The sequence below is a fragment of the Lissotriton vulgaris genome, unplaced genomic scaffold, assembly GCF_964263255.1.
Source record: "Lissotriton vulgaris unplaced genomic scaffold, aLisVul1.2 SCAFFOLD_2934, whole genome shotgun sequence".
Classification (NCBI taxonomy): Eukaryota; Metazoa; Chordata; class Amphibia; order Caudata; family Salamandridae; genus Lissotriton; species Lissotriton vulgaris.
Window position 1 is genome coordinate 208,006 of NW_028247510.1, and position 27,487 is coordinate 235,492.

The following is a 27,487-nucleotide window of genomic DNA, read 5'->3' on the forward strand; positions in this document are numbered from 1 at the left end:
AAGTACATGATGACTTGATGTCACCAGAAACCCCATGTTCCAGAATTGGGGTTTTATTTTAGAAGTAATTTTCTCAGTTGTGTTAGGCTAGTTAGATCAGTTAAAATTTACCAAAAATACAATTTCCAGGATACACTAGGTTGATATAGAAAAGGACAGAGTTAGACTATGGAGACATCTGGTAGCTTTGCATACTCCAGTCTCTGTGCTGCTCAGTCAAACGCAACATTTGAGCCTCAAGTCTATATATTTTTCGCTTTGAGTTTTTTTCTCGTGGGTAGGATACAGGACAAATGCTCGCTACTCACCTGCGAGTCACTTCCTTCCCTTGGGACCTAGCACCTTTCTTGTTCAATATCTCTTCTAGGCGCGGGCTCCCTGGAGCCCCAGACTGTGCTCTTCTCTGAGTTCTGGTCTCCATTTACCAGGGCTGGCCACTCGCCCTTTTATTCCGTGCCCATGGGGCTGGCTAATGTGGGAGCCCTGTCTGAACTGCCTCTGACAAGCTTCAGTGTGAGAGGCATTAGCCAGGGGTCAAGAACAAGCCCCGAGCAAGAGGGGGGAGAAAGCAAGGGGAGAAAGTGAGGGAGGCGACGAACGTGGATGGAGGAGAGGATATGTACTGAAAGAAGAAATTAAACCATAAAGCACGGGGAGAATGAGGGTGAAAGAGGCAGAGGTAAAGTACTTCTGTTCTCTTATACTGCCCCTAATCAAAGATAATGGTGAACGTTTTGCCTCTTGTCCTGTCACGTCCCACAGCGCCAGACTATATCATACAATCTGACTGGGCTCCGGCTAGGTTGTCTTGTCTCGGTAGTAGCCATTGGGCACTACCTCAATGTGACGTCCGGCCTGAGAGCCGCGCTGTAGGAATCAAGACTTGATACATTGCAGCAGTGAGCCCCAAGCCCGAGGGAGCGGTGGGCACACACCATGTGCTGCCATCTTCCACGCAGCGCTTCAGTGACAGCTGAGACACTATGCATATGCGTGACATTGCATTTCAGTGCAGTGATGTGGAGCACCATACTGAAATGCTTTAGTCTAACGCCTGATGTGTGGCAGGACAGCAGCTGCTCCATTGTGGCTTTACCCATGCCTAGCGTTGGTTTGCAACAAGGTGTGCAAATGTTAATATATCTGTATTTCTGAGGAAGACTGGGAGGAGGCAGCGAATACCCACGGATCTTTGAGCACGGCAGGTGTTTTGACATTCCCATACCATAGATACTTTTGATCTCCGGACTTATCATTTCTGGGCAGTGTAGTACTTTCCTGGCTTAAAGTTAAAAGGGAAATCATTTTGTAAAGTGCTCTTCATAAGTGCATTGCATGGCACCACTTCACATATACCAAAGAGGAGGAAAAGAGTCACTGCTTGTTGAGTTTTAATAAGAGTCATTGGATTCGCGGGCACAAAATAAACTTCACTTCCTGTCTACCAGTCATACTTTAGAATGTTATCAATCTGGTCTTACTGTCTACTAATCCTACTTTAGAATGTTATCAATCTGGTCAACTACACCTAGACTCTATGTATGGATTGACACTGACTAGTTCCCTCTGTTTTTGTCTTCCTCACTCTAGAATGTGCAGTACGTCTTGTACAGGTATGGTTGTTTTCTCAGGTAAGGTCTCGTAAAACGCACACCTTTCTCAGCTTTTTATGTTCCCCAGGTCAGTTGTAGCTCACTTTACTCCAAGATGTCCTTTTTATGTACTTTAGATTTGATAATGTTACCGACCCAGGGTCAGATGATCACCTCCTCCTATTTTTCTACCTCATCTGACTTGTTAATATGAAAGTCCTGAGCTCCTGTATTAAATACTAAGGGCCCAAGAATTGCACTCCGTTGCCCTGTCAAAGGACGGTCTGACCACCAAAAAATTAACAATGCCCTTTGTTGTAAACCCAAACGTAGGTATGATCAAAGGCATACAATAGAAGGTTGGCCACATTTTTCAAGATAAAAAAAAACTGTTTATTTATTTGATAGATTTACATTCTTCTATAGCACAGATTTACCAGAGTGTGAACGTGCATTATATCAAACTAACAATTCCAGTAAGAGAGTTAACCTTTTTTACAAGTAACTTTTCAAAGTGAAACACCTCCAAATTATAATTTGATTTGTGCAATGTAGAAAAAATAAGGTTGCGAGAAGTTCCGGGAGTTTGGAGTTGGGAAGGGACCTTCGGATGGTCAGGAGAAGGAAGAGTGACTTGAGTGGTATCCTCAAAACAATAAAGACAGAAAGTTGAATCTCCGCTAACAGTTCTTAACCAGTGCAATTCTTAAAGTGCTTCCATCCAAACCACTCTTCTTTAATGGCTTGTCTTTGACTACCTTACAAAGGTGGTTTTCTGAGACTCCTTGCTATGTAACTATATTTTTGTATTGTATGAGAAATTTCCTGTTAACCATTTACATGTCACTCTAGCACATTTAATTTTCTGCTTCTCTGTAAATTGCCATCATTTAAAAATAGCATTTTTTTTTTACTTAATCATGCTTTATCAGTCTCATCTGTTACTTTCTGCTTCCTTGGACCCTAAATAAAGTAACTATGCATTTAGTGTACATTTTCTTAATGGGGACAGTGTAGCTACACTCCAAAGAGCATAGATATAGAAAAACCTAGTTTGCCAGTCAGTAGACCGGTAGCAAGCACAGGGTTTGATCCTCAAAATATCATGTATAACATTTCAGAAATCTGCCCCGTAGGGTTACTGCAATAGGTGCAAATTTTACATTTTAGTAATTCACAAATTCCAAAGAATCCAATGATCCCTCCAAGATAACTAAAATAATTTTAGGCTTCTCTAAGTACTCACAAATACAACATTTCTGCAGGTCGGTTTGCAGAGGTATAACATTTTGTCTACGTAAACAAAAATCAAATATTCATTAGCCTATTTAACTTGTTTTTTCCTTTTTAATTCCACTTTTCTCTTATAAAGAATCTTCTACCCCAATGACCCACCCTTTTAAAACTGTTAGTCCAAACCTCTTTCGCCCTCTCAGAGGTATGTAAATACCCCCTACGTTATGAGTTTAGACTACTTTTGTATGCTGTCCCACCTAGAAACATCCACAATCCGCCCCTTATTCCTGATAAAGGGCTGATCCAGCATATTGGCAGAAGTTACAACTGTATAAGTGTGTATTAACAAATGTAACATTTCACTACTTTTGAATATGTGATTTAGAACTCAGATTTTACATTCATAAATTGATACTTTAGCACACCTAGGTTCAACCTAAGTGCAGCAAAGGTGAAGGCCTGGCTAAGCGTACCGTGGCGGCTGCTGAATTCAGGGAGACTAGTCCGAAGATGCACAATGTAGGCTATTAGTTCACATGATTATATTTGGCAAGTCTCAATGAATTGCATCCCCGCTGCATCTGGCATGGTAGACAAAAGTTCACCAAGAGAGCCAGTGAGGTCATGCTGCTGATTTACTTCCTTCTTTGAATCTGAGAAGGGCATGGTCCTAACACAACAGAACTATCTGAAAATGCATTGAGTAGATTCCAGAGGTTTTCTCTCTTGCTATTCAGTGCTCCACCGGTATACAACTGTTACAACGAAGTTTTTACCACGCACTACCATTACAACGCAGGCATTACCACGCATACCATTACAACGCATTGCGCTGGGGGGCGTTCTAGGATAGGGAATAAGTATAATTTTATATCCAACACCTTCCCTAGTGTCCACGTGGACTGGAGTTGGAATATAAAATTATACTTACCACTATCCAGCACCTCTAAGCGCTATGCGTTGTAACGGTATGCATTGTAAATACCGCGTTGTAATGGTATGCGTGGTAAAAGTATGCGTTGTAACGTCATACATCCGTGCTCCACCAGGCCATTCATGCTCTGCGATTCTTGGTCTTTAGTGACTTCTAATAAGTGACAATCAGTCAGAAACTGGTATAAGTACCTGCATGTTCATTAATTTGCAATAACATATACACACGTACAGATTTAATAAATATTTTTGTGTTATTTACAGGTCTCATAGCGTGATGGTTCTGTTGCCAAAGAATGATTCCGTTGGCTCAAATATGCAGAGTCTGCAGAGCTTCAGCAGCCATCATGCCTATATACAGGAAAAGGTCAAAGAATTTAAAGGTAAATACCAAGTAATCTATGAAACACTTCGCTACGCGCAGTGAAGGTTGGCCAGTGGGTCGGGATGCTCCAGCTGTCCATTATTGCATCTTCATTTATTTTTCAAGATACAGGCCATGGAGCCTTGGCCTACCGTGGTGGGTGCACTAGATTTTTCGCTTGGGTCCGCAGCCCCAAAATGGAGGATGGTTTAAAAGCTTGCTCAGCCATATCAAACTAGTTTATTTTTTTTAATTGGCTCTTGGACGCTCAAACTACTGAGTAGATTTACAACGAACCAAACAAAGCAGCTACTTGAGGAAAGTTCTACTTACATGCCAAGTGTGCTGTAATTCTGTTCACCTTTTTTCTGTAGTTGAGAGCAAAAATTCCAATTGAATTAAAAATGGGTCATTTTTCTGACTGCCTTAACTCAAATTTGACTGTTCTGCATAGAAGTTGCCATGCCAACCCCGAATTTGATGTACTTTTTTTTGGAAAGGTTTATGCTCATTTGTTCATAATGCCAAAGTTATTAAGAAAACATAAAAGCCTTTTCTGGGAAGGTCTGACATAATAAAAGCTATCCTTTGGCTATTACCCTTTTATTGTATGTAATATATATTACGGTATGGGCTTTTACTGAACAAACTGCAATGGTATATGAACTCTTATTTCATTGTGAACTGACAAATATGGACAATATTTGAAGCTTCCTCTGTGTAATAGGAGTTTCATCACCATGACAGCCCCAAAAACTATTGTCTGGGCATTAGAGCTAAGAGTAAGTGTAAAATGAAATTATGCAGTAAGGTTATCTAAATAATGCCACAAGAAAAGGCAAATTATGCAGTATGTTCTCTGGCAATATTGTTTCAATCTATTTGACCAAGAAATAACGTTTTGTTGAAATCTGCAACTTATGTGTCGAATGCAGTAAACCCATTACTATGCGGCAAACTCAACAACAAAATCTTGCAAATCCATTGGCCCTTGGTAGAATCCAGTTGTGTCAATAATATATTTGTGAAAGGTAAACAAAGTCTAAACATTCTAATTCGAATCCTTGGTCATTGTTCTCTGTACTTTTAAGAGAACAGCTTGTTCAAGCTAATTACACTTAAATAAACCTTATGAATAGTCCTCCATAAATATAAATAATACACAACTGGTAATGTTGGGATGAGAATGTCCCACGCATGGTGTACAGTTGTCATTCCCTGCCCTGAGAGCCCAACTGCAATTATCTGATACTCTGTTTTTTTTGCCCCCAGCCTTTCACTAATCTAATATGTTGACAAAGGCCTTGGCTTGCTCTTTGACATGATTGAGGCCCCGGAACAGGACGGAGAGACAAAGCGTTTCCTTCATTTGTTGGAGAGTGGACAACCCGTTCTGGAGTGGTGATGCCAACATACAATGTTGTGTGAATCAGTAGTTGTGGCAAGACCTTTTTATCTGTCGCAAGAGTGAAGGCATACTAGGCAATTCATGTAAAGTTCACTGGTACATGCTAACCTAGAAAGCTCTATTATTAGTCCTCCTGAGCACGGCTGGTACAGGGTTGGGGTGCAGGATGGAACTGCAGTATGTATGTATGCATGTATGTATGTATGCATGTGGTATTCGTACAGCACAAACCTACCTAAAAGACAGCAGAGCGCTGTCCAGGGTTAAAGACGGGCTTAAAATAAAGAAGTGATAAGAGAGGTAGCCTGTTTGTGGACAGTTAAAGCATTAACATGTAATGTTCTTTAAGGAGGTACGTCTTCAACTCTTTACTAAATTAGAGCCACATAGGGGTGATCCTGATGGATGTGGGAATGATGTTCCAAATCCAGGTTGCATTGATGGAAAAGGCCTGTTACCTTGCTTTTTCTATGTTTTACATTAAGTCTGAGGTCTGGATGTGGGTGTGCTGAGTAGCATCAGAGTGGGTGAGCTACGGACTACCTAGGACACACTCATTCGGACCACAACCGACAGCTGTTGCAACTCACATGGGACATTGGCCCTCCCCCTGCCCTTACGTGGCGTCTACAACCAATAGCATTAGAAGACCATGCATTTTGCGCATCCCTGGGGATATCCATATTAGAATACTTTGAGATAAATGAACACACAGCAGAAGCCCCTCTAATAGAATGGGACACCTTTAAGGTGACTACGAGACGCCACTGCTTAGGAGCACCCTTGAACACCTGAAATGAATTAAATGGCAGGCTCAACCGAATAGAAAAACTGCTGGAGCAAGAAACAAAGCAGTCAGCGGGTAGCCAAAATACGAGGAAGCCAGATACATTATGAGCCGAACACGTAGAAATGCTGGAACTGCTTCATTGCCACAACTATGCAGCATACTCAGCGCGCACACACACCACAGCAGACCGTGCAGGTAAAATGCTGGCGCAGCTTCTACAACAGGAACAGACCCATCACCCTATAGGAGCCATACGCACTGAGACAGGGCAACTGGTATTCACACAACATGAAATACACGACGCAATGTCAAGACATTACGGTCAGCTGTACCAATCCAGGAGACCGCAAGATGAAAGGTTGCTCTTAACGATTGCGATTACTCGTGGCGATGGTAGAGGAAAGACAACAATTGAACTCACAAATAACCCCTGAAGAAATTAGAAGTGCGAATGGGGCTGTTGATATCCAGATGCAGATGCAGCTGCTCACACCACTTTGTGTAACTGCTGTGGATGGTCGAAAGTGGAGATGAATCGGCTAAGAGGGGCATCACTCTACACAAAAGCTGTGTCTGGAAGACAGTATGAAAAGGACACATGAAAGAAAAAGCAATTCAGACGGATCTGAGCGTGCAGAGAGAGAATCCAAATTGTCTGCTTTGCCTGTATAAAAGTGGGATATGCTGACCCACTTGTTCCAGTTTCGAGTATTCCTTGACCAAGGAGCAGGGTGGCTCTGCAGAATACTCAGAGGACTGCTGTGCAACTACAGCTGGTGTCTGCCGGACAGCTGTTTCCCAGAGATGAGGAGACATCACCTAGAGTCTGGCCTTGTAGGAAGAACCAAGGCTGAACTGCCTGAGAAGAAACGGGAAGGAAGTACCAACCCTCCATTAGGTGCTGGCTACCAGGGCAGGGAGAAGCTAACTGACCCCAGACCTGAGTGCGTCCTTTCACCCTGAGGGATTTGCGAAAGATTGACTGGTATACTTCTGTGGTGGAGAAGCTGCTGCACTGTGGCACTGCCGAAGTGCGCTTGAGTGAACTGCATCACTGTGGCCTGAAAGTGGCCTCCACCATGGCACTGTCGCGAACTGTGCCCAGAGCAGAATGTGCCATTATAACCCTGAAGCGGTTGTGCCAAGACACTGCTGTATTGTGCCTGATCGAATTATGCCGCTGTGGCCCTAAAAGTGTCCTGCACCTTGGCACTGTCCTGAAGTGTGCCTGAGGCCGACTGCTTGGATGTGACTCTAAAGCGGCAGTACCGTGGCACTGTCGAAGTGTGTCAAAGCAGATTGCACTGCTGTGGTACATTTAATCTTTTAGTGGAATTGTGCCACTGCTGAATTGGTCAACATATTGTAGTGAAATTCTGTTTTAAAGTGTATTAAAGTACTGCAAGCACTGGTTTGGACAATCGGTTAAGGTGCTGCTGAGCAACTCTTGAGTTCTGAGGTTGAAAAACGCACTCACCACACCACACCCCCTTAGAAGCCTGTGACTGCTGGTAGACGCTACCACTGCGAATCAAGGTTTGAAGGGGTTGTACTTAGTCAGGTTTGCAGACTCACAGTATAACAGATCTCGGAACATCAAACGACCTAAGGCCCTACAGCTGCAGCCAGTAGCCTCTGTTTGCACTGTGGTCACCCCCGAATGGGTTGTGACAAGTAACATAGGTAATATTATGGTCCTATTTTGCCATCTCATAGTTCTGATAACATATATAAGCCCAGATGTAGGTAAATCTAATTTACCGACTCATAAATACCGAATTTTACCGATTCGGTATTTATGAATCGGTAAATTAGAAGGAGGCAGATGTAGGTAATTTTTAAAACACAATTACCGAATCTGTAAGATTCAGTATTTACCGATTCGGTAAATACCGAGTCGGTATTTCCAATTGATTCCTATGGGCTTTGAAGCCCATAGGAATCAAAGGGAAATACCGATTCGGTATTTACCGAATCGGTAAATACCGAATCTTGGCAGGGGGAACGGGGTGTCACTTTGACACCCTGTAGCACCCCAAGTGCAGGCTTGTGTGCCATGTGGCACACATACATGCCCTAGGGGCATGTCTGTGTGTCACATGGCATAGGTGTACATTCACAGATGTGCATGTACACCTGAAATCGGTATTTTACCACCCAATAGGATTGGGTGGTAAATACCGACTCCTAAAGGGCCTGTGGCACTCTGTGAAGTGCCACCTACATATTGATTTACAGAATCGGTAAATTTACCGATTCTCTATTTTACCGATTCTGTATATTTACCGAATCGGTAAATTTACCGATTCTGTAAATCAGATGCCCCTACATCTCAAAAGTCAAATTCCGGTCGGTAACGGCCGAAATCGGCCGTTACCGACCAGTATTAGGGCTCCTACATCTGGCCCATAGTCTCCTCACCTTTAGCCCTGTGATCATAATCCTTTGATGGCAATATTGTACTATGATAGATAGATAGATAGATAGATAGATAGATAGATAGATAGATAGATAGATAGATAGATAGATAGATAGATAGATTCCAAAACATTTCCCACCCACTCGTGTCGAACTTGCAACTGGTGTTGCTGCTGACGTGAGGGTAAGCTCATGGATACATGCATTGGACAGAGAGACTGGAGCACACTCACCGGGTCAGTTAAAATGCCTTTAATAATAGCATACATGTTTCAGCTACATTGCCTTCCTCAGTGCTCGTTGATTAAAAAACACTTGTCACAGAACAGTCAAGATTTTGGAAGCATTCAATCTCCTCTCCCATTGGAGGATCCCATTTCATGGATAGCTTCGAAGGACTACAACAATTTCCCTTTTGTTGTTGTCACCTGAGGGAGCCATGACAGTATGATGTAACAGTTGTTTTTCAAGTGGCATTAACTGTGTTTTCACTTTGACAATGTTAAGCTCCAATATGCCACAATGCGCAATCTCTCCTTGAAGGAAGTTAAAACACTATTTAGTATTTGCGCTAGCCAGTCATTTCACGTAGTTCTGCCGCCACAATGCGTGCCAACTGCACCTCGTTTGCCGCACTTAATGCGAGCGTTATCCGCAGATATCCTTATATAACTGAATATCGTTTTACCACCCCTCAGGATCCCTTTAGGGCACTAGCACAGTGAAGAGTTGACCTGGAGGGATTGCCCTCAGATGACCAATGGACATTCTGCTGCTCGCAGCTGAGATATTTATCCCCGAATTACAAATTTAGACTGATTCACTTGAAATTCATTCCTAGGATGTATTGCACCCCCCTGCAGTTATATAAACTAGGGCTGTGCCCTGATTCGCGCTGCTGGAAGTGCAGACGTGAGATGGCTGCCTTCTTGCATGTTGCGTGGAGTTGCCCTCTTACTGCTGAATTTAGGAAAGGGCTATATGACACCGTACAAGATGTCACTGGAGTGTTGCTGAACTTTACCCCGCTGGTGGGCCTACTGGGTCATGTGGAAGAGATCCCACCTGAGAAACGCCATTTGGTGACCTGATGCTTCTGCTTGCTAAATGCAGACTGGCCATATGCTGGGGCACCCCTCGGGTTCCCTGTGTGGCCATGTGGGTGCGGGATGTCGCTTATTGTCAGGAGCAGCTGGCAACCTTCTGGGATCTGATACCGACAGCGTCTCGCCTGAGAGATATATGGGAGCCTTTCAAAACCTGCTTGAGGGAATGGGATGCAGCACTCCCTGATGCTCCCAACCTGAGTTAGAGTAGACCCTCCTGCCAATTAATTTAATTGTGATGCCGAGCAGAGTTTGTTGGTCTACAGCACCCAGGACCATCAACTCCTCACCAATTTATTGGACCCACATGCCATATATCCCCTTAGTCCATTGTTGACTCTGCTGTGTTGTTATCAATAAGACTATGAGACCTATAGCAAAGTGTTGTTTAAATTATACATGCTATGCTTTTAGTGTGAGAAGCACCAACTGAATGGTAAACCTGATTTCATCTGGGCTTTCAGTTAGATGAGCAGGCAAACGAAGTACAGCTTCGGATGTCAGTCATCCTCGCCGTGTAAAGAAGAAACATTCACTCTGTAAATGCAGGCTGCTGACAGAAGTCCATAGTAAGCGCTAATCTGGAGTGAAAAACATTCAAATATATATGCAAATAGGTGCCTGTATTTTTCTCTATATTAAAAAAGGAGCTACAAAGTACAGGAATCAAATCAAAAGCATGCTGGCAAAACTGGGAATAAAGTCGTCCAGCTAATTCATATTTGGCAGCTTGAAAAGGTAGTTTCCTGCCTAATACTTAAACATGGATTGAAGAGCTATCGGAGCAAAGCGTGTCTCCCACAGTAGCAGCAGCTGCCTCTGTACGCACCACTGCTCGCTACCGTGGCAATACTCCAGGGGAGTTAACTTTTGAAAAGAGGTGGGACATACACCCACAATTAACCTTTTGCAGGCTCTGAAGGACAAACACAATAGCCTATCCAAAAAACGTGGGAGGAGTCGGACCCCACAAATACATCCAACAAATTGCCTGACCGTGCAAGCACTGTAGGCTCAACCTAAAAATTTGCAAAAATAGGCTATGTCCCAGTAAAATGCCAAAACTGTACAGAAAATTGTTGGTTTTCTGACAAAAGTCTGTCTGTCCCTGAAAGCTGGGAAGACGGTGATTTTAATATCAACACAGAGACAGAAAAAGAAGTTCCGCTGACCTGCGTTACCACCTATAACACGGCATCCAACTTAATGACCAGATCCATCAACAGACATTGGACTATCCTAAACACAGGCAACCTACACTGGGATAAGCCACTTTTCTCCTTCAAAAAATCCCGCAGTCTAAAAGACACTCTTGTGAATACTAGACCAAAGGACATCACTCAGAATAAGGTTCAACCAATCACTAGAGCTTGGGGCCTCCCAGATGTAACGGGCCATTTCCGTTGCGGTGACTGTAGTGTATGTCACTTAACCAGAAACACCACAAACACTGTCCCTGGAACTTGGGAAGATATGGAAGCAAATAGCACATACAAACTGTAATAGTACCAATGTTGTCTACCTGATCAAATGTCCGTGCAGCAAATCCTATGTCGGCATGACAAGTAGAAAAATTAAGACTAGGATCTGCGAGCATCGCAGTGCAATTTGTTGTAAGAAAAATGCCACAAAACTGACAGATCACTTCATGGAAATGAACCACACTACCAACGACCTGGAATGGACTGTCATTGACCATGTCGAGAAGACGAGTAACGTACAACAACAGCTCTTTGAAAAAGAGCAACGCTGGATTTATAGACTTTTAACACACATAACTGGCTTGAATGACAATATCCCCTGGGGCACAGTGCTGCAACGATGATACCTGACATGCACCCCCTTTCAGTAGTGTTATCAGCCTTTATACATTTAATTTGTCTCCCTGGTGCATTGATCACACTCCTTATAGTGCTTATCCTTAATCATTGCCTTCTTTTACACTAGCGGCTTCTTTATTTCAGGAATGCACCCCATTCCTATCCACCTAAAATCTGTCTCCCTGGTGCATTATTTACACTCATTATAGTGTTTTCCTTTAACCATTAAACTGCACCTACCTATGCCTTTAACAACTCTAGTGGCAGTTTCACATGCAACTTTTGGCTTTACTTGTCTGTGTATTTTGGTCCCTTGTCGGTTTCAACACCCTTAGGCCACCGTACGTGTGGTTTTCCCGGCCTGCCATAGCAACCCACGCACACGTGATCTCCGTGTGCACTAGCCCCCCCACTCCAGGAAGTCGCGGCGGTATTTCTTTTCCCACCGGCATTCTGCCCGGAGCTGTGGGGACTTCAGGACAGCACGTAGGCACAACTGCCTTTGATATCAGCAAAACTATTTTTAATCCTGCTCGCGCCCGGTTCCTGTCATTTCACGATCGGCCGTTTCATGAGCTGCTTCTTTCGAGCGGTATGCCGCCGCCAGACGGGTTCGCTAGCACACCCGCTCGGAACCTTCTACCTTCTTTGGCTATCTCCAATACCGTGTATCTCTTGTGTTTCTACCCTCACAGAGTAGTTTTCTGATCAACACAAGCTATCCTCCCCCGTGAGACGCCAGTAACTCTGAACTCAAGTAAGCCTCCCATTAGCCCCCGTCCCTCCCACCGCATTGTTCTGTGATGCTCTCTTTGATTCAATAATGCATGCATTTAAAGATACGCTTACACAAGAGTGAGCGATTGTCGTTAGTCACTTTCTCATAAACTGCGTGTCAGAGTGACTTTAAATTATTTCCACACCTACAATACCACAATTATTGATCTGTGTGTAGATGTATGAGTGTGAGAGACAGTACGTAAGGAGACAAGTGTATTAGAGACCCCGCAAACCATCGAAGACTCAGCAGAATCTAGCTTGTAACCCCTGAACCAGTCAGACTTCAACATCGCTGAGATTTCATTGGCACCTCGACTGTCTTCCTCACCAAGGATGTGGCAGTCACTATTCACCCAGGTCACAGGAGCAGAGGTGGTGAACGAGGATAAAATAGTCAGTAGTAACCACTTGGGTGAAGAGAATTCTGCTGAGCGGGAAATTAGTTTCAATGGACAACAAAGACTAAAGAGCCCAATGGTTATCGGTTTAAATGCTACAGATGTGCCCCTATGCAATTTGGAGGTGACTGGATCTACCAGCTTATCCATGCTTGAAGTTATGTTAATGCTCCCAAAGACCTTGCAGGGCATTTTAGAAGTTTCAGTCCTAAATAACGACATTATAAAAAGACAAGGTGACCAATACAAGGATATAATCGGAGAATTGGTACAGATTAAAAACTTGATGCCCGCCTTAGTAAGACCAGTAGAAGACCAGGAAGAGATTATAGGGGATAGTGGGGATGTAGCGAGAAGGGAGAGTATTCAGAGGATGCACCCACAGAATATATATCCTATCGCCCAATGATAATAAAAAGGTATGGGGGAAGGAGCTATAGAAAGCAAATAACAACAAAGCAAAGGAGGGGGAAAAAAGGCCCCAGTTAACAGCAACCCCGAAAAGCATCAGGAGCAAGGTAGGGGGGCCTCTACAGCCCATAAGATAAAGGATAAGAAACTAAGGCAAGGAATTAAGAAACTAAACTTTGTTGAAACAGGAGCAAGTAGCAATAGTTCAGACGATCCAAGCAGGAGGATAATAAGGAATAGATTGGGAAATAGTGAAAAGGCCATCAGGAGGACCCAACCTGGGGTAAAGGAGAGTACAGCTGTAGGTTGGGGGATGGACACGCCTGTAGATGGGGGACCTACAAACCTAAGCCAGGTGAAGGGGGTTAGAGCCAGAGACAGAGAAGAAGTAAGCAGGCATAATAGGGGAGAGATGCCAGATGGAATAATACAACACCGACAGCCAGAACTCCCTACAGATAACTGGATGTTTGTAGCACCATTAGGACAGGAAAAGGGGGGAAAAGAAAAAGGAAATTAAACCCTTTAAATCGTTCACAGCTCCTATCATCTTTTGCAATGCGCCCCAGCCTAAGATATGTCAGTGCTGCAGATTTAAAAGAAGTTGGGTTTATGGCGAATAGTAAGGGGGAGGAAATAACCAAGGTTCTACTCCACTCAGCCCTAATAAAAGATGCAATAGAAAAGGCAGAGTCTGAGATGCTTTGGGAAGGAATCAGAATAGTAAAAAGGGAAGATGTGTTACTGAATAAGACAGGGAACTCTTTCCTTAGGAACCATGCAGCACTAGATGGAAGACAAATAAAGATGATTAGCCTGGGGAGAAGTAAGAAAGATGCCCTTGAAATTACAATAAAACCAAAAGATCAGAGGTGGGACGTGGAAGATGTCCTTGCTGGGAACATGAATGGTGAGGAAGACAGTTATATGAGTAACATCGATTAGGAAGAAGGGTCGTTGCACAGCCTTGCCATTCTGTCCTGGAATGTAAATGGATACAATAGAATAAAGTCACAGGAAGATTTCAAAAACATCTTGAAGAAAAATGATATTGTATGCCTCCAGTAAACCTGGCTGTGCGACGAAACCCCTGTTACGGAAGGCTTCACGCACCACGTAAAACCAGCCGGTAGACCTTCCGGTGGCCAGATGACGCTGATCTCAACAAGGATAGCCAAAGATATGGAACCCCTCGAACTTAAGTGCAAATGGGCGTTGGGTAGTAGAGTGTGTAGTGTAAATAATATGCTGGGGGGTGAAAACTTATGTATTATAAATGTGTACATACAGAAAGGGAAATCAAATGAATATAAGACTGATTTGGAACGTTTAAAATCAGACCTGGAGTACCTATGTGATTGCTACCCAAGAGATGTGCTAATGATATTGGGGGACTTCAATCATAGATTAAATCCTATTAAAACGGACCCCTGGTTGAGGGATATGTTGGGAGTATATAAATAGAGCTCGCACATTTTCCCCGTTGTGAGATTTCAACTCAAGACGATGAGCTTGGGCAACTGCTGGGGGCCATAGGTATGGTCTGCGCAAATGGAAGCAAGGATGCAGACCGGCCCGCGAATCGTACCTTTGAGATAGGACAACAAATGTGCCCAATAGATTATGCATTCATTCAGGCCTGGAACTTTTATCTAATTAAACAATTTGAAATCCTTAGGCTTGAGGGTAGTGATCATTACCCTCTACAGGTAGACCTCCAGGTACGCAGTTCCCCCCACAGACATAAAGTGCTTCCAGTAGAGGTGGAATACCCTAAACGACTTACTACGAGAATTACCGATGAATATATAAAAAAACTGAGCGCACACCAGTTATCCGTGAATTTAGATAACCTAGCACCAGTGGAGGGCATAATATGGTATGAGGATACAATAAGGGATATGGTGGAATGCCTCAGGATAAAATTAAAACCCAGCAATCGTAAAGTAGTAAATAATGCGAAACCATACCCCAATAGCACCTCCCATTGGTTCGATGATGAATGTCGGAAGGTTAAGGCCAGTATCAGAAAACAGGAGAGACACCTAAGAGCATATTCTAGTGATGAAGCGGTAATAGAACTTAAGAAACTAAAAATAAAATATAAAGTCACTATTAGAGATAAAAAAAGGACATTTAAGGACAAATGTTGGGGGAATTTACTTGAGACAATTGAAGAAAAGAATGTGAGAGGCTTTTGGAAGTTAATTCAGGAATGTACGGGGAAAGCCTCAGGAACCCTACACTGCTCGGTGCCAGAGATCAAGTGGGTGACGTATCTGAAAGAAATCTATGGTACATGGCCAGATAGGGAGGGGACAACGACTAATGATTGGCCTAGAATAAGGGAAGAAATTAAAGCACACTTCTCCCCAGATGCCATTTGAGGTATAATAAAAAGACTAAATCTAACAAGGGCTGCTGGACCTGATAATTTACCAGCAATTATATTAAAAACGAATAAAGATTGGTGGGCGAAGTTATTTTCTAATATGTTTCAAGAGATCCTAAACACAGGCAAGTTCCCAGATAATTGGAAAGGGGCAATTGTCAGGCCAATACATAAGAAAGGTGATGTAAACTCCCCAAAAAATTATCGCCTAATAAACCTATTGGATATAGGCGAAAAGGTCTTTTCAAAAGTAATTTTGGGTATACTAAAGGACTGGGTGGACAACAAACAAATAGTACCACCAGAACAGGGAGGGTTCAAAGAAGGCCACTCAACTGTTGACCACAGTTTCGCCCTTTGGTCCATGGCACGGAAGTCGATCGATCAGGGGGGAAAATTATTCGCCTGTTTCGTGGACTTCCGTGCAGCTTTCGACCTGGTGGACCGGGAGCAGCTGTGGTCATCACTGGTTGGCTATGAAATACAGGGTGACCTGCTAGCCCTAATCCAAGAACTGCATACAGAAAACTGGGCACAGATAATCCTGGATAAGGAGGGAGGATTGACGAAGAGAATCCCAATTGGGAACGGTTTAAGGCAGGGTTGTGTACTTGCCCCCCTATTATTCTCTCTGTTCTTAGCAGACCTGCCTCAAAAGTTGAGAGAGGTTAGAGGGGCAAACCCAAAACTGGGAGGAAACCAGATATCATGCCTCCTCTATGCTGATGATCTGGTAATTATGGACCAGACGCAGATTGGGCTCCAAAGAAAATTAAATCGATTCAAAGAATACTGTACTACCAAAAAACTAGTAGTAAATATGGAGAAAACAAAAATCGTTTGTTTTGGTACCTGGGCACAGTATTACTTGAGATGGTAGCTGACTATAGATATCTGGGAATGTGGTTTTCTTGTACCCTGAAATGGCATACTCATTTACAAGCACTAAAAATGAGGGCATTGGCTTCCGTGAAAGGTTTAAAAAGATTCAACAATACATACGGAGAAATGTCGGACAGACCGGTCCTGAAAGCCTATCAAGCAATGGTGCCCCCCCAATCCTTGTATGGAGCCGAAGTTATTTACTTTAGCTGTAAGACCTCCTGGGATAGAGAGGAGGGAAATATATTAAAATGCCTATTTGCACTGCCCAAATCTTCTATGGTACAGGCGGCCAGACTTGAGTTGGGAATCACCTCGTGGGCGATAACCGCCTGTACGGCCCTTGTACGATTCTGGCAGCGATTGGGAACAGATGAGCTCCTCAAAATCTCTCAGTGGGCCAAAGAGGAAATTACAAAGAGCGACCTACCCTGGGCAAAAGAGGCCAGAACATCAATAAGGAATGCATACAGGGTGCTCGATCTGAATGTCTGCCTATAATAATAGGTAAGAGAGAACTAAGGCTCCAAGGCACCATTATGTCTCGCACTTATGACCGGGACTACCTCTCACAAAAAAGCTCGGTAGCCCACATGATATCTGCCTGGGAGCTTGACCAACACTTTCCGTATGTGGACCGGCTACCAAGTCATAACTTAAGGCGGGAAGTCCTAAAAATGAGAATCGGAATAAACCCATGCTACGCGAATAATGGAACCCGAAATCAAATGATAAGTTGTAACGGGTTCTGCACTTGCACTTTAGGTACTACCTGTAATATTATACACCTTTTATTAGATTGTATGTGGTTTTTAGATTTAAGGAAGGAGATTTTATGTCCGATTTTTAAAAATTATAATATTACAAATAGGATGCAAGCCACTAAATTGTTGATGGAAATGGAGAACTTAGACATAGCCTGTGCCTTGGGGAAATATATGAAAAAAGTTAAGGTATTCCTCAGCTGCACAGAGTAAGATCTAATAAGATAGGTCCTCGACATCAAATAAATGTGAAACATTTACCCCCACATGCATCATTATCAGCTTTTGCGAATTCTTATTTGCGAAAAATAGCGATTAGCAAATAAGAATTCGCAAAATGCTATGCATGAATATTTTCGCAATTTTTATGCGATTCGGTAAAATTCGCAATATTTACCGAATCGTATATAAATTGCGAGAAAACAATTGCGAATTCGCAATTCCCATTCATTCCTATGGGCTGAAAGGCCCATAGAAATGAATGGGAATTGCGAATTCGCAATTTGAAATCGCAATTCATGATTGCATTTCAAGGGTGGAGAGGGGGGTCCAAATGACCCCCCCCTGCACCCATGAAATGCACTTTTACATATAAGTTACATACACACATGTCCTAAGGACATGTGTGGCTGTAACTTAACAGTTTAAAAAATGCATTTTTGTGCAGTTTTAAACAATTTCGCAATTTACCACGAGGTTCAACCTTGTGGTAATTTGCACTTGCAATTATCACAATTGCAAATTTTAAAAAAATGATGCATTGCTTTTGAGGAATCGCAAATTTGCGATTCCTTAAAAGCAATCGCAATTTTAGAAATAGCAAAAATGTTGCGACTTCTAAAATTGCATGATGCATCCCAAAAAGCATTTTTGGAATCGCAAACGGCCGATTTTAAGGAATCGCACCGTTTGCGACTCAAAAAATGCTTGATGCATGTGGGGGTTAGTGTTTAAAATATCGCTGTATGATTAAGAAGATGTTGTATAGATATGAATTAAGTGTTTTTTAAATTAATTGTGATAACATTTCGATTTTAAAAATGATAGTTAAGTATACGTATATTAAGATGTAATATGTTTATCGATTCCGCCGTGCTATGTATTTTCTGTTTTTATTTTCCCTGTTTTAGTAAGATAAGAGGCAAATTGTACTTATATGGTTGTAACAAACCAAATAAAGTTTGTTTTGACTGACTGACTGAATGTGAGAGTTTTTGATTACGGACTATTCTGGCCTTTAATTGAGAAAATTCTTCGAGTTAGCTTTGCATACTTGCATCACAGTGCAGGTCCCCGCCAGCATTCTTTTGCCACTATATAGTATGCACCCTTTGGGATAATATCCACAGCATGAAAGGGATCCGCATGGAGGATACCATGCACTGAGAAACTTCACTACGTTACAGGCACGTAATTTGTTTGTTTTTTTCTCCTTTTACAGGTTGCTCATTCTCTCCCTCGCCTTACCAGGCTTTTAAGGGCACTTAAAGTAAGAATACAGTTTGGTCTCTGGGACCTAAGGCTGGGTACACGTTAGTGTGTGTATAGCACCCAGGGTCCTCCCCCTTTTTTGGTCCTGACGAAAACCTGGCACTTCCCACCACAGGTTGAAACATGTAGACCGCTATTCACTACCACATAGATACTGTTGATCCTAATCACCAACACTAATTTTAACATTATCCAGGTACTTCAGAATAAAAAAATTCAAAGAAGTGAATTCTGGATAATTTGTAACCCCACCTTTTTTTGCACTACACTAAAAAAAAAATGCTACACTGTAATTCAGGTGTCGCAGCACTCTGCTGTCCGGGTGGGACCCCGATGATAAAGCATGTCACCAACCAGGTTGGTGAGTGAGGGGTCTTTTAACAAAACATGAATTTTTTCTTTTGTTTTCTTTTGTTGTGTTGTTTCTCCCTTTTTACTCCCATTTTATCTCCCTTTCCTTTCGAGACCATTTCTGCTATTTGGTCAATTGGGTAAGCTCTTTATTTTTATTATACACAAGATGGTGATTTCAGCACCACAAACCCTTTGATACCATTTGCAGGGAAAAAGCAGACGCTTTCTTCTCCAGCACTTTTCACCCATTTTTTCCTCCATAAAAACAACATTGAGCTGTATTTTGGCTAATTTCTGAGTCTCCTCCAGGGAAACCCACGAGCCCTGGGTACATTTAAAATCCCTATGATGTTGGAAGAAAAGTAAGCAAATTGGGGTGGAGACCTTATGTGGATAAAAAGTTACATGGGCCTAAGCGTTAAATAGCCAAAAAAAGGCTTAGAACAGGTGGAGGGGGTAGGCCTAGCAGCGAAAGGGTTAAGCACTCCAACTGGGGTAATATGCTCTTCAGCTGGAGTGCAGGGACAGCTCGTAGTTGGTTGTATAGAAATGGTTTGTGGTCTCAAAATTGTTTTTTTTTTTTAAATACTCCAAAACAATAAAAAAAATCAAATGCTTTATTGAAAATTTTTGACAACAATGATTAAACTTCGCAGTGTGTGAATATATAAAATATTCAGTTGATTGCACTTATTTGTAATTCTTTGACCAAGCCAATAAGTCTGCTTAATATATGTTCATGTCCTGACCCCTTGATAAAGCCAAAAGCCCCACTTTATATTATATTTTGGTGTTCAGCCCCTTTGACAATGTCGGAAGGTCTGCTTTACTTCGAATGACACCCTTTGCCGTGTGCAGCGGAAAGGGGTTGGGCACGGGGCATGGCTACAGGCCCTGTGGCTAACCGTGCACATTGAGAGACATCTTACTGATAATTCACTTAAAAAAATAAAGGGTTAAGTCACATTATAGTTAGGAATTGTAATATCATTCTCTGCGTGAAAAAAAAGCCTTAGAATTTGAATGGAAAATCCAAAGATTAAAGGGACGTTATAGCTAGGTGAAAATATCAGTTAACAGCTACCGTTTTAAACTAACACAACTGCTGAAATCCAAAGTTATATTAAGCTTATATAGATATAAATTGTGCTTTAATGTGAGTATAATTTGCACCCTCGCCAGGCACCTCGAATTACCTCACATATTGCATTACTCATGACATGATCTGTGACATTGATAGTTTCACTGCAACATCTGAATTTACATCCTTGATGACCGTTCTGTGCCGGCCTGGAAGCAGCACGCTACTCCCCTCCCCCATTCACGTGTGGTGGGGTAAAATGTGGAACATATGTAGGCGCTTCACAAATTATGAGCAACCATAGATGATAGATCAAACACATTTAATCTTAAAATCTATATGAAGAGGGACAGCATGGCAGACGCAAACTCTACTCTGGAACCCAAATAGATTTAAAATGCGAAATTGAACACAATGTGATCTCCATCAAATGGGGCAACAGAAGGACAATGAAAGATGTTAGTAACCCAGGATCCCATGTAAGGGATGTACTATACTAGGTCTTGCAATTCAACAAGTAACTTTTTGCTTGTGAAACAAACATATAGTCCAGTAAGCAACATGTCTCTGGTAACAGTAGCTTAAATGTTACAAATAAAGTTGTTAAACGGTGACTGTATTTAAAGTCAATTCAATATCAAGAAATGGAAAAAATCAAGTAATTTGATTAAAAGTTGTACTTTTGCTACGCATTAAAGGCATTTCCTGATTGTTGATATGTGTACGGGTACCTACATGTGAGCAATGAAATATCTAGCATCTTCTTGCTTAAAAGTTGTCTTTGGTTCGTTAATCATACACATTCATCTTTCACACAGCATCCCAAATTGTAGTTGATTGAACATTGTGGCATAATATTGAATACAGAATAAATCCGAAAAAGGAAGGCATGCAGACACCTACAAGCGGCACCCCATCATTGAGTGGGAAGCCTGATCAGGCTACCAACAGTCCTCTTCTTGTGCAGGAATTGGCCATGAAATCGTGAGGCTCACCACTCCAAAAGAGATCCTTATGTATCTACTGAAAAAAGGAGACTCCTTTTATGATAGAGATTGATTCGGCAGGGGGTGTGAGTTCCCGCAATTTGTCAGATATTCTGGACCGCCTATGTAAATGCAGCGGACCTAGAGTAACACTAATAGGCAGAACAAGAACAGAATTAGGGGTGCCCCCTGGTTTTAACGATAAGCATTGATTGGTGAGAGATATTTAGTGGTCTGAAAGAAGCTGGTCAGAACTGGCTTTAAACCACCGAAACATGTCACCGCATATACAGTGCTACATTTATGGAACATACTGACACACTAGATGGGAACTCCGTTATAATAAAGTGCCTGTATGATTATTTGTGTGAATTAGCAATTGATTAAGCCAGATTGTATTGTCTGGTGTATTCTCTGCTTGTTTTCTTTTTAGATCTTCTTTTAATTGCATGTGATGTTTATGCTATCATGTATTTTTAACAAAAGAGAAGTAGGAAAACACTTTTTTAAATGTATGTTTTGCTATGAACATGAAGGACTAGATGATTTTATGTATTTGAGATATGTAATAACTTTATCAAATATTTGAGATATGTAGCACTCTACGTAGGTCTGGGGCTGTGTGTATGAGTTGTGGATAAATTTGAGATTTATGTGAGTTCGAACAATATCAAATAAATTCTTGTGAGAATTATGATTTGAAAGGGAATATTTTGTGACTTCATAATATTGAAGTGCAACACCCCCTAATAAATGTAGTGCCCTTTTTGAATAGCTCATCTCTAGCTATATAATTGGTCTGTGGGTGCTGACACCTTTGCGTAACTTCTCTTGGCAAGATGAGAGATGGTTCTAGCTCTCTTACAATGATGATGGTGAGCTACCTAAGTTCTTGTTGACCATGAAACTTTCTTGGCAGTACAATTCACAATGGCGCCTGCAAAATAACCTGCCTCGCCTAGTGTGACCTATTGCTTGTTCTAATTTTGTGCCGCCTCCTTGCTCATAGTTATAGAGATTTCAAGCCACGGAAGTACCATGTAGTACCACATTTATAACCGGAATCCTAGAAAGGTGTCTCCGCAGCCACTTACGAATTCGTTGAGTAGTGCTCCAGTCCTTTGTTTAAACCAATATGCTATTCTTGGTTCATCTGGGTATTTATGTATTTCCTTCAGTCACTAAGACAATAGCTGTAAATCTCATTCACAGTCCATGTTACATAAAGCATAAGTGAAAGTCTGCCTTCTAGCTCAGTAAACCTCTGTATAGCGGATTGCTTAGCCAGAACCAGGAGTGACAGGTGACCTTTCAGAGTAGTGGGTGGGGTTAGGGGGGGTCGAGATAAGTGACACCACCTACAAAAAAACAAAACCACATTTTCCCTCCCTACAAAGCCCATGCTAAAAAGAAAACTCCCTCAAATGCCCAAATAAAAACAACCACTCTCTCCAAAATAAAACAAACAGTACATGCATTGCACATTATGTTAATTAAATGCAACCAAATTGTTTTTACCGTGGGCTCCGCGTCCTCCTTGCTGTCCTTATGAAGACTGGAAAGAACCCCCTAACCAATCCAAATGCTGCTCTCATGCTACATGAGAGCAGCGCCAGAATTGGATGAAGGGGGTTGATCTCGCGCTTCTTCAGGCCCTAGAGGCCTGTGCTTGGTCTCCAACTAGCTGTGCAAGACGCTCACCATTCCTCACCTCTCCTCATAAAGAAACCTCTGCTGGACAGAGCTTCGGCTTAGTTTCAGCATTTTAGAGCATAATTTCTTCAAATTCAAAGTGAGCATAATCAGAGACTGGTCTGTAGTAAAAAGCTTATTCTTCTGTCGCTGCATACCGTACAATCAGAATATGATCATTATTCTCTTGTCAATCTGAATTCTCAAACTGTGAACCTTTCTTTACTCTGGGGACCGAAACACACAGCTGAATCTGGGGCAAACATGAATACCCCCCAAAAATCTCTGTAATTAGAGACGTGTGCCCAGGGAACCTCTTTCTTTAGACACTTGGGTCATCATGTCGAGTGGACCTTTCGTTCAAATGGGAGCAGCCCCATCATGATTTCAAGATCTGTGTCGATTCCCTAGATCCTTTGTCTTTCCGATTGACCAATGAGCTAAAAGGGGAGATTGAAGGATTAACAGGGGCATTAGGCATGGAATGACACATTCCATTGTTAATGTATTAATTTATGTAAAACTGGTAACTCTTCCTCTCGCCCCCCCCCCCCCCCCCAAGTTAGTGATTGCCCCTGGTATTGGTAACTCCTGCGGGTGGTATGGAATACTAGGTCTGATACCTGGGCGCTCATAGTGAGCCTCAACAAAGGCAGTAAACAAGTCAAGTACCCAATAACCCTTTGCTCACACATACTTTTATGTTTTTTGCTCCTGCTGCACACTCAAACTGTCCTCTGTCTACCTACCAATCTTGCAGTATACTGCCAGCTTCTTGAAACAGTAACTTCTCAATCAGCACTGCTCAAAAGATGAGGTGGTCCCACCACTATGGACTATCAAAATGGCAGCCTGTGCCCTCTCCATAAAGAGCACGGTGGGCACAGTGGGTAGGACTTTAAATACACACTGTGCAAAATATTTTCTGATCTGTAGATCATATTCCTGAACTCTTATAGTACTAAAGATCCCTCTGGTTTCTCGTGGTCACAACTGGCCTCTCTCTCTGAACATTCTGATGTGAGATTAGAGGCTCCCTCTGCGTCACACGACTGACGTCACCAGCTCAGGACCGCTCCATCGGTGCACATCACACAGCCTAAAAAATTCATACAACAAATAATGTGTCATGAAGAAAGACAACGGTGAAATCACAGGTAGGCGAAACTCGGAAAATGCAAAAGTTAAGGCTTGTGTCTTTAGTTAGTGTTACCACAAAACCTCTGCTAAGTCTCCAGAGGACTGAAAACATTCATCATTTTTAAAACAGTTCATATGTTTTAACAGTCAAAACAACTTTGAATGTTCTATGAATCTGTGTAAGGATACAGAATGTTTATGTTCTCAGTTCTGGAAGCGGCTAGCAGTTCAGTCAAAAACAGTTTTTTGCTATATGTGTAGAATGGTTCTAAAGACAATGAAGGCTTTCAAAGCTGTTTTGGAAATAGCATGTTGGTCAGTGCAGGCCCAGTCTGAGAGCTATGTTAGCACTTATTTTAACACTTAGGTACTACAGCTCTTGGTGGCCTCTTGTTTATGTGGCCGTATTAATTTTCTGTTCTTTTTCTCCTCTCTCTACAGAGGCGTTGACTCGGGATCCAGACACAGCTGCTCTTCCTAAGAGTGGATCTCAGAAACCTGCAGAAGAACCATCAATAGTATGCCTGGATTTTAGCATGTTCTCTGAATCGATTAACTCAACAATCGAACTGTGCGCAGATGAAGAGTCTTCGCCCCCCCTTTCTACTAGTTTGAGTTTCGCAGACGCAGACGAGAATCTAGAAGGCTCGGTCATAAAATTATCTCCAGTGAGTGAAGTTGATATCTGCCAGAGTCCAGTGGAAAGCACAAAGATGGCTTCCGCATTGAAATATGTTGAATTTATACATCCTATGTTCAAGAAAAAGAATAAAAAAATGTTATTGAAGGAGGCGCGTAAAAAGAACAGACGTGGCTCACCCCCTGGCGAAGGAACCTTTAGATGTCACCCAGAGAACCTTCTGCGGTGCCCTCACCAGACTAATTGAAAGTGGAAATGTGCCCTACGCTTCCACTGGTAGTTCTACTACAGGTTTTGTGGAATCCGATGTGAAATATCCATTATATACTTTTCAGACATTGCAAAAAAGCAATGGATATCCCAAGCCGTTATGAACGATGGCTCCGAAAGTGTTCTGGACTCCTCGTCTGCCAGGCTCAGCTCTTACTCCATTGGGGTGTTTAAGCTGGTGTTTACAGGCACTTAAAGAACTGTTTGACCTGGTATTCTGCCTTTTCTCGCAAGGCTTACACCTTCACCTCTAACGTGCATATCCTTTCATTTTCACATTCTGGTTTTTCGAAATATATTCTCAGTCCTGTGGCAATGGAGAATTTAAAATGGCACAGACCTATCAATTTGGGCAATTAATCTGTTGCCCAGATTATCAAATGTCTATGTATTGCGTTATAATGCAGAGTTATCATTCAGGCTCAGATAGCACCATGGGCTTTAGGTTCCATTGACAGCAGGAAGACAGCAATGTCATGATAATCTATAGATATTGACGAGGAAACAGGAAATCATTTCCAAAGTCACAGGTAAGTGTCCTCTGGAACCAATAAAATGATACCAGTGTGGCCATGGTTTTCATTTAGCGGTACAAAAGGGGGTGGTGATGTCACCATGTCTGAACTGGGGTGGCAGAGTGGGCTAAAGAACGGTGATGGATTAAACCCAGATCTTTTGACTGGGTGTGAGTGTTTGATTGGTTCAGATGCTCCGTCCATTACCACCCCATTTTGTACCGCTTTTGGCCGTCATATGTGTGGAGGGTATGATCAGACGTGAGTCCCTTGCTCACTTTGCCACTGGATTCAAGCAAGCCGGGCTGAAGACGGCTGGAATGCCAGAAACCGGTCTTCGGAAGCTTGTTTCCGGTCCAGGGAAGGCATGGCTTGGCAGTTCGGGCTGGACTGTTCCCATGAGGCACAGGGTCAGACTGATTTGCATATAGCCATGTCCGAACTAGGGTGGCAGAGTGGGCTAAAGAACGGTGATGGATTAAACCCAGATCTTTTGACTGGGTGTGAGTGTTTGATTGGTTCAGATGCTCCGTCCATTACCACCCCCTTTTGTACCGCTAATGGTTTTCATTTAGGCAGAAGGGGATTACCATATGTATTTCTGGCTGAATGGTGCAGTGTGATAAGTGTTCCTGATTTGAATTTTACAGGTATATTTGAACATTAGCCCTGGTTCTATCATCTAGTAAGGTTGCACTGTAAAATCGCTCGAGGCTTTGGCAGCCAGGTCTCACCCTTTTTGAAAGGGTGGCGAATACACACTCAGTACACCCCACCCAGAAGCCCCCACATAATTTACCATCTGCTCAGTGTTGGACACCACAGAATTTGTAATCCACGATTCCATTGGGTTGAAGTTATAATTGCATGTCCCTGTGGCAGTTGGACTGCGTGGTAGAGGTAAACTTAAGGCAGACAGTACAGTGCTCCTCTTAATTAGGGCCTATATTTACAATATGTGTCCCAAATTCTACATGAGCTATCCCACAACTATCAACGTTAATATAGTTTGAAAAATGCACATGTTTTGCCCCTGAACACCAGCTTGTCAGTTTCCACCAATGCACTAATTGGGTCTTAAAAACCAGCCTGCAGTTTTCTGAAAATATTCTTGTTCTTCAAGACCAGCTTTTCATTTTATTTTCATAATATATTTTGGCATTTTCTGAAAATATAACAATTGTGCCCAGAAATACCAGCTTTTTTGTGATACATTATTTGGCATCAAATATCAGCTGTTGTTCAGTCTTCTTTTTTCTTGTTTTTAATAAATGAATTAATATCACAATGAAATAAAATCTTAACCCAATAAAATCATCTTGTCATGTTTCCTCGGGTAACCATCATTTACAAGTGTTCCACGTGGATAGATATTTGTTCACTAAATACATTGAATGCAGTGGGAATGTACTTTTTGATCCACTGTCCCTGAGTCATGTGATGGTGCATAATCGAGCCATCGTTTTCTCAGATTTATTCCACAGATTAACGTTTCTAAGGTGTTTAGGCTCTCGCACCCTACCGGAACGGCAGCTACAGCTTATAAAAGGATGCACTATTGGGAAATAAGGCGATCACTGTGTCCAGTAGTAAACAGAGACTTGTATGCATTGACTATTTGAACATATAGCTATAGTGCACATCCTGCTATTTTACAGAAAGGCTTTCAGACCTAGGGTAATTTTTTGTGATTATTTTGAAAATAGGTTATCTCCTTCTTAGCTGTATTTAGAATCTGGGTTGCCTGAACCTCTTTATAGATCAATGCTATCAGCATAGCTATCTGGTTGCAAGAGACCTGTTGTCAAGCTACCAGAGCTTATAGTGGGCTGAACGCCTGCCCATATCTTACCATTGGTTGGCAATATTGGCGCTGATTTTCTTGCTTCTTATTCAATGGCTTGCCTTGCTCATCTTGTGTCTGTCCCTCCCATGGAGCATAGTCTGTTTGCTTGTTTTGTTCCACTGCTTGCTTTTAGGGAACAACTTTTTTTTTTCTTTTTGCTTAAGCATTCACAAGAGTG

At 42.3% G+C, this 27,487-nt stretch overlaps 1 protein-coding gene across 1 annotated transcript in view; it reads left to right on the forward strand.

Annotated features, from left to right (window-relative positions):
• LOC147665158 (E3 ubiquitin-protein ligase TRIM39-like) overlaps positions 1-26,770 on the forward strand; it is a 125,817-nt gene extending 99,047 nt beyond the window's left edge. Inside the window, exons 4-6 of the mRNA XM_086949718.1 lie at positions 1,591-1,613; positions 4,026-4,144; positions 24,480-26,770. Of these exons, the coding sequence (XP_086805844.1) occupies positions 1,591-1,613; positions 4,026-4,144; positions 24,480-24,925 (588 nt within the window). The 3' untranslated portion in view covers positions 24,926-26,770. The remainder of the gene's footprint in view (positions 1-1,590; positions 1,614-4,025; positions 4,145-24,479) is intronic.
• The last annotated feature ends 717 nt before the right edge of the window (positions 26,771-27,487 follow it).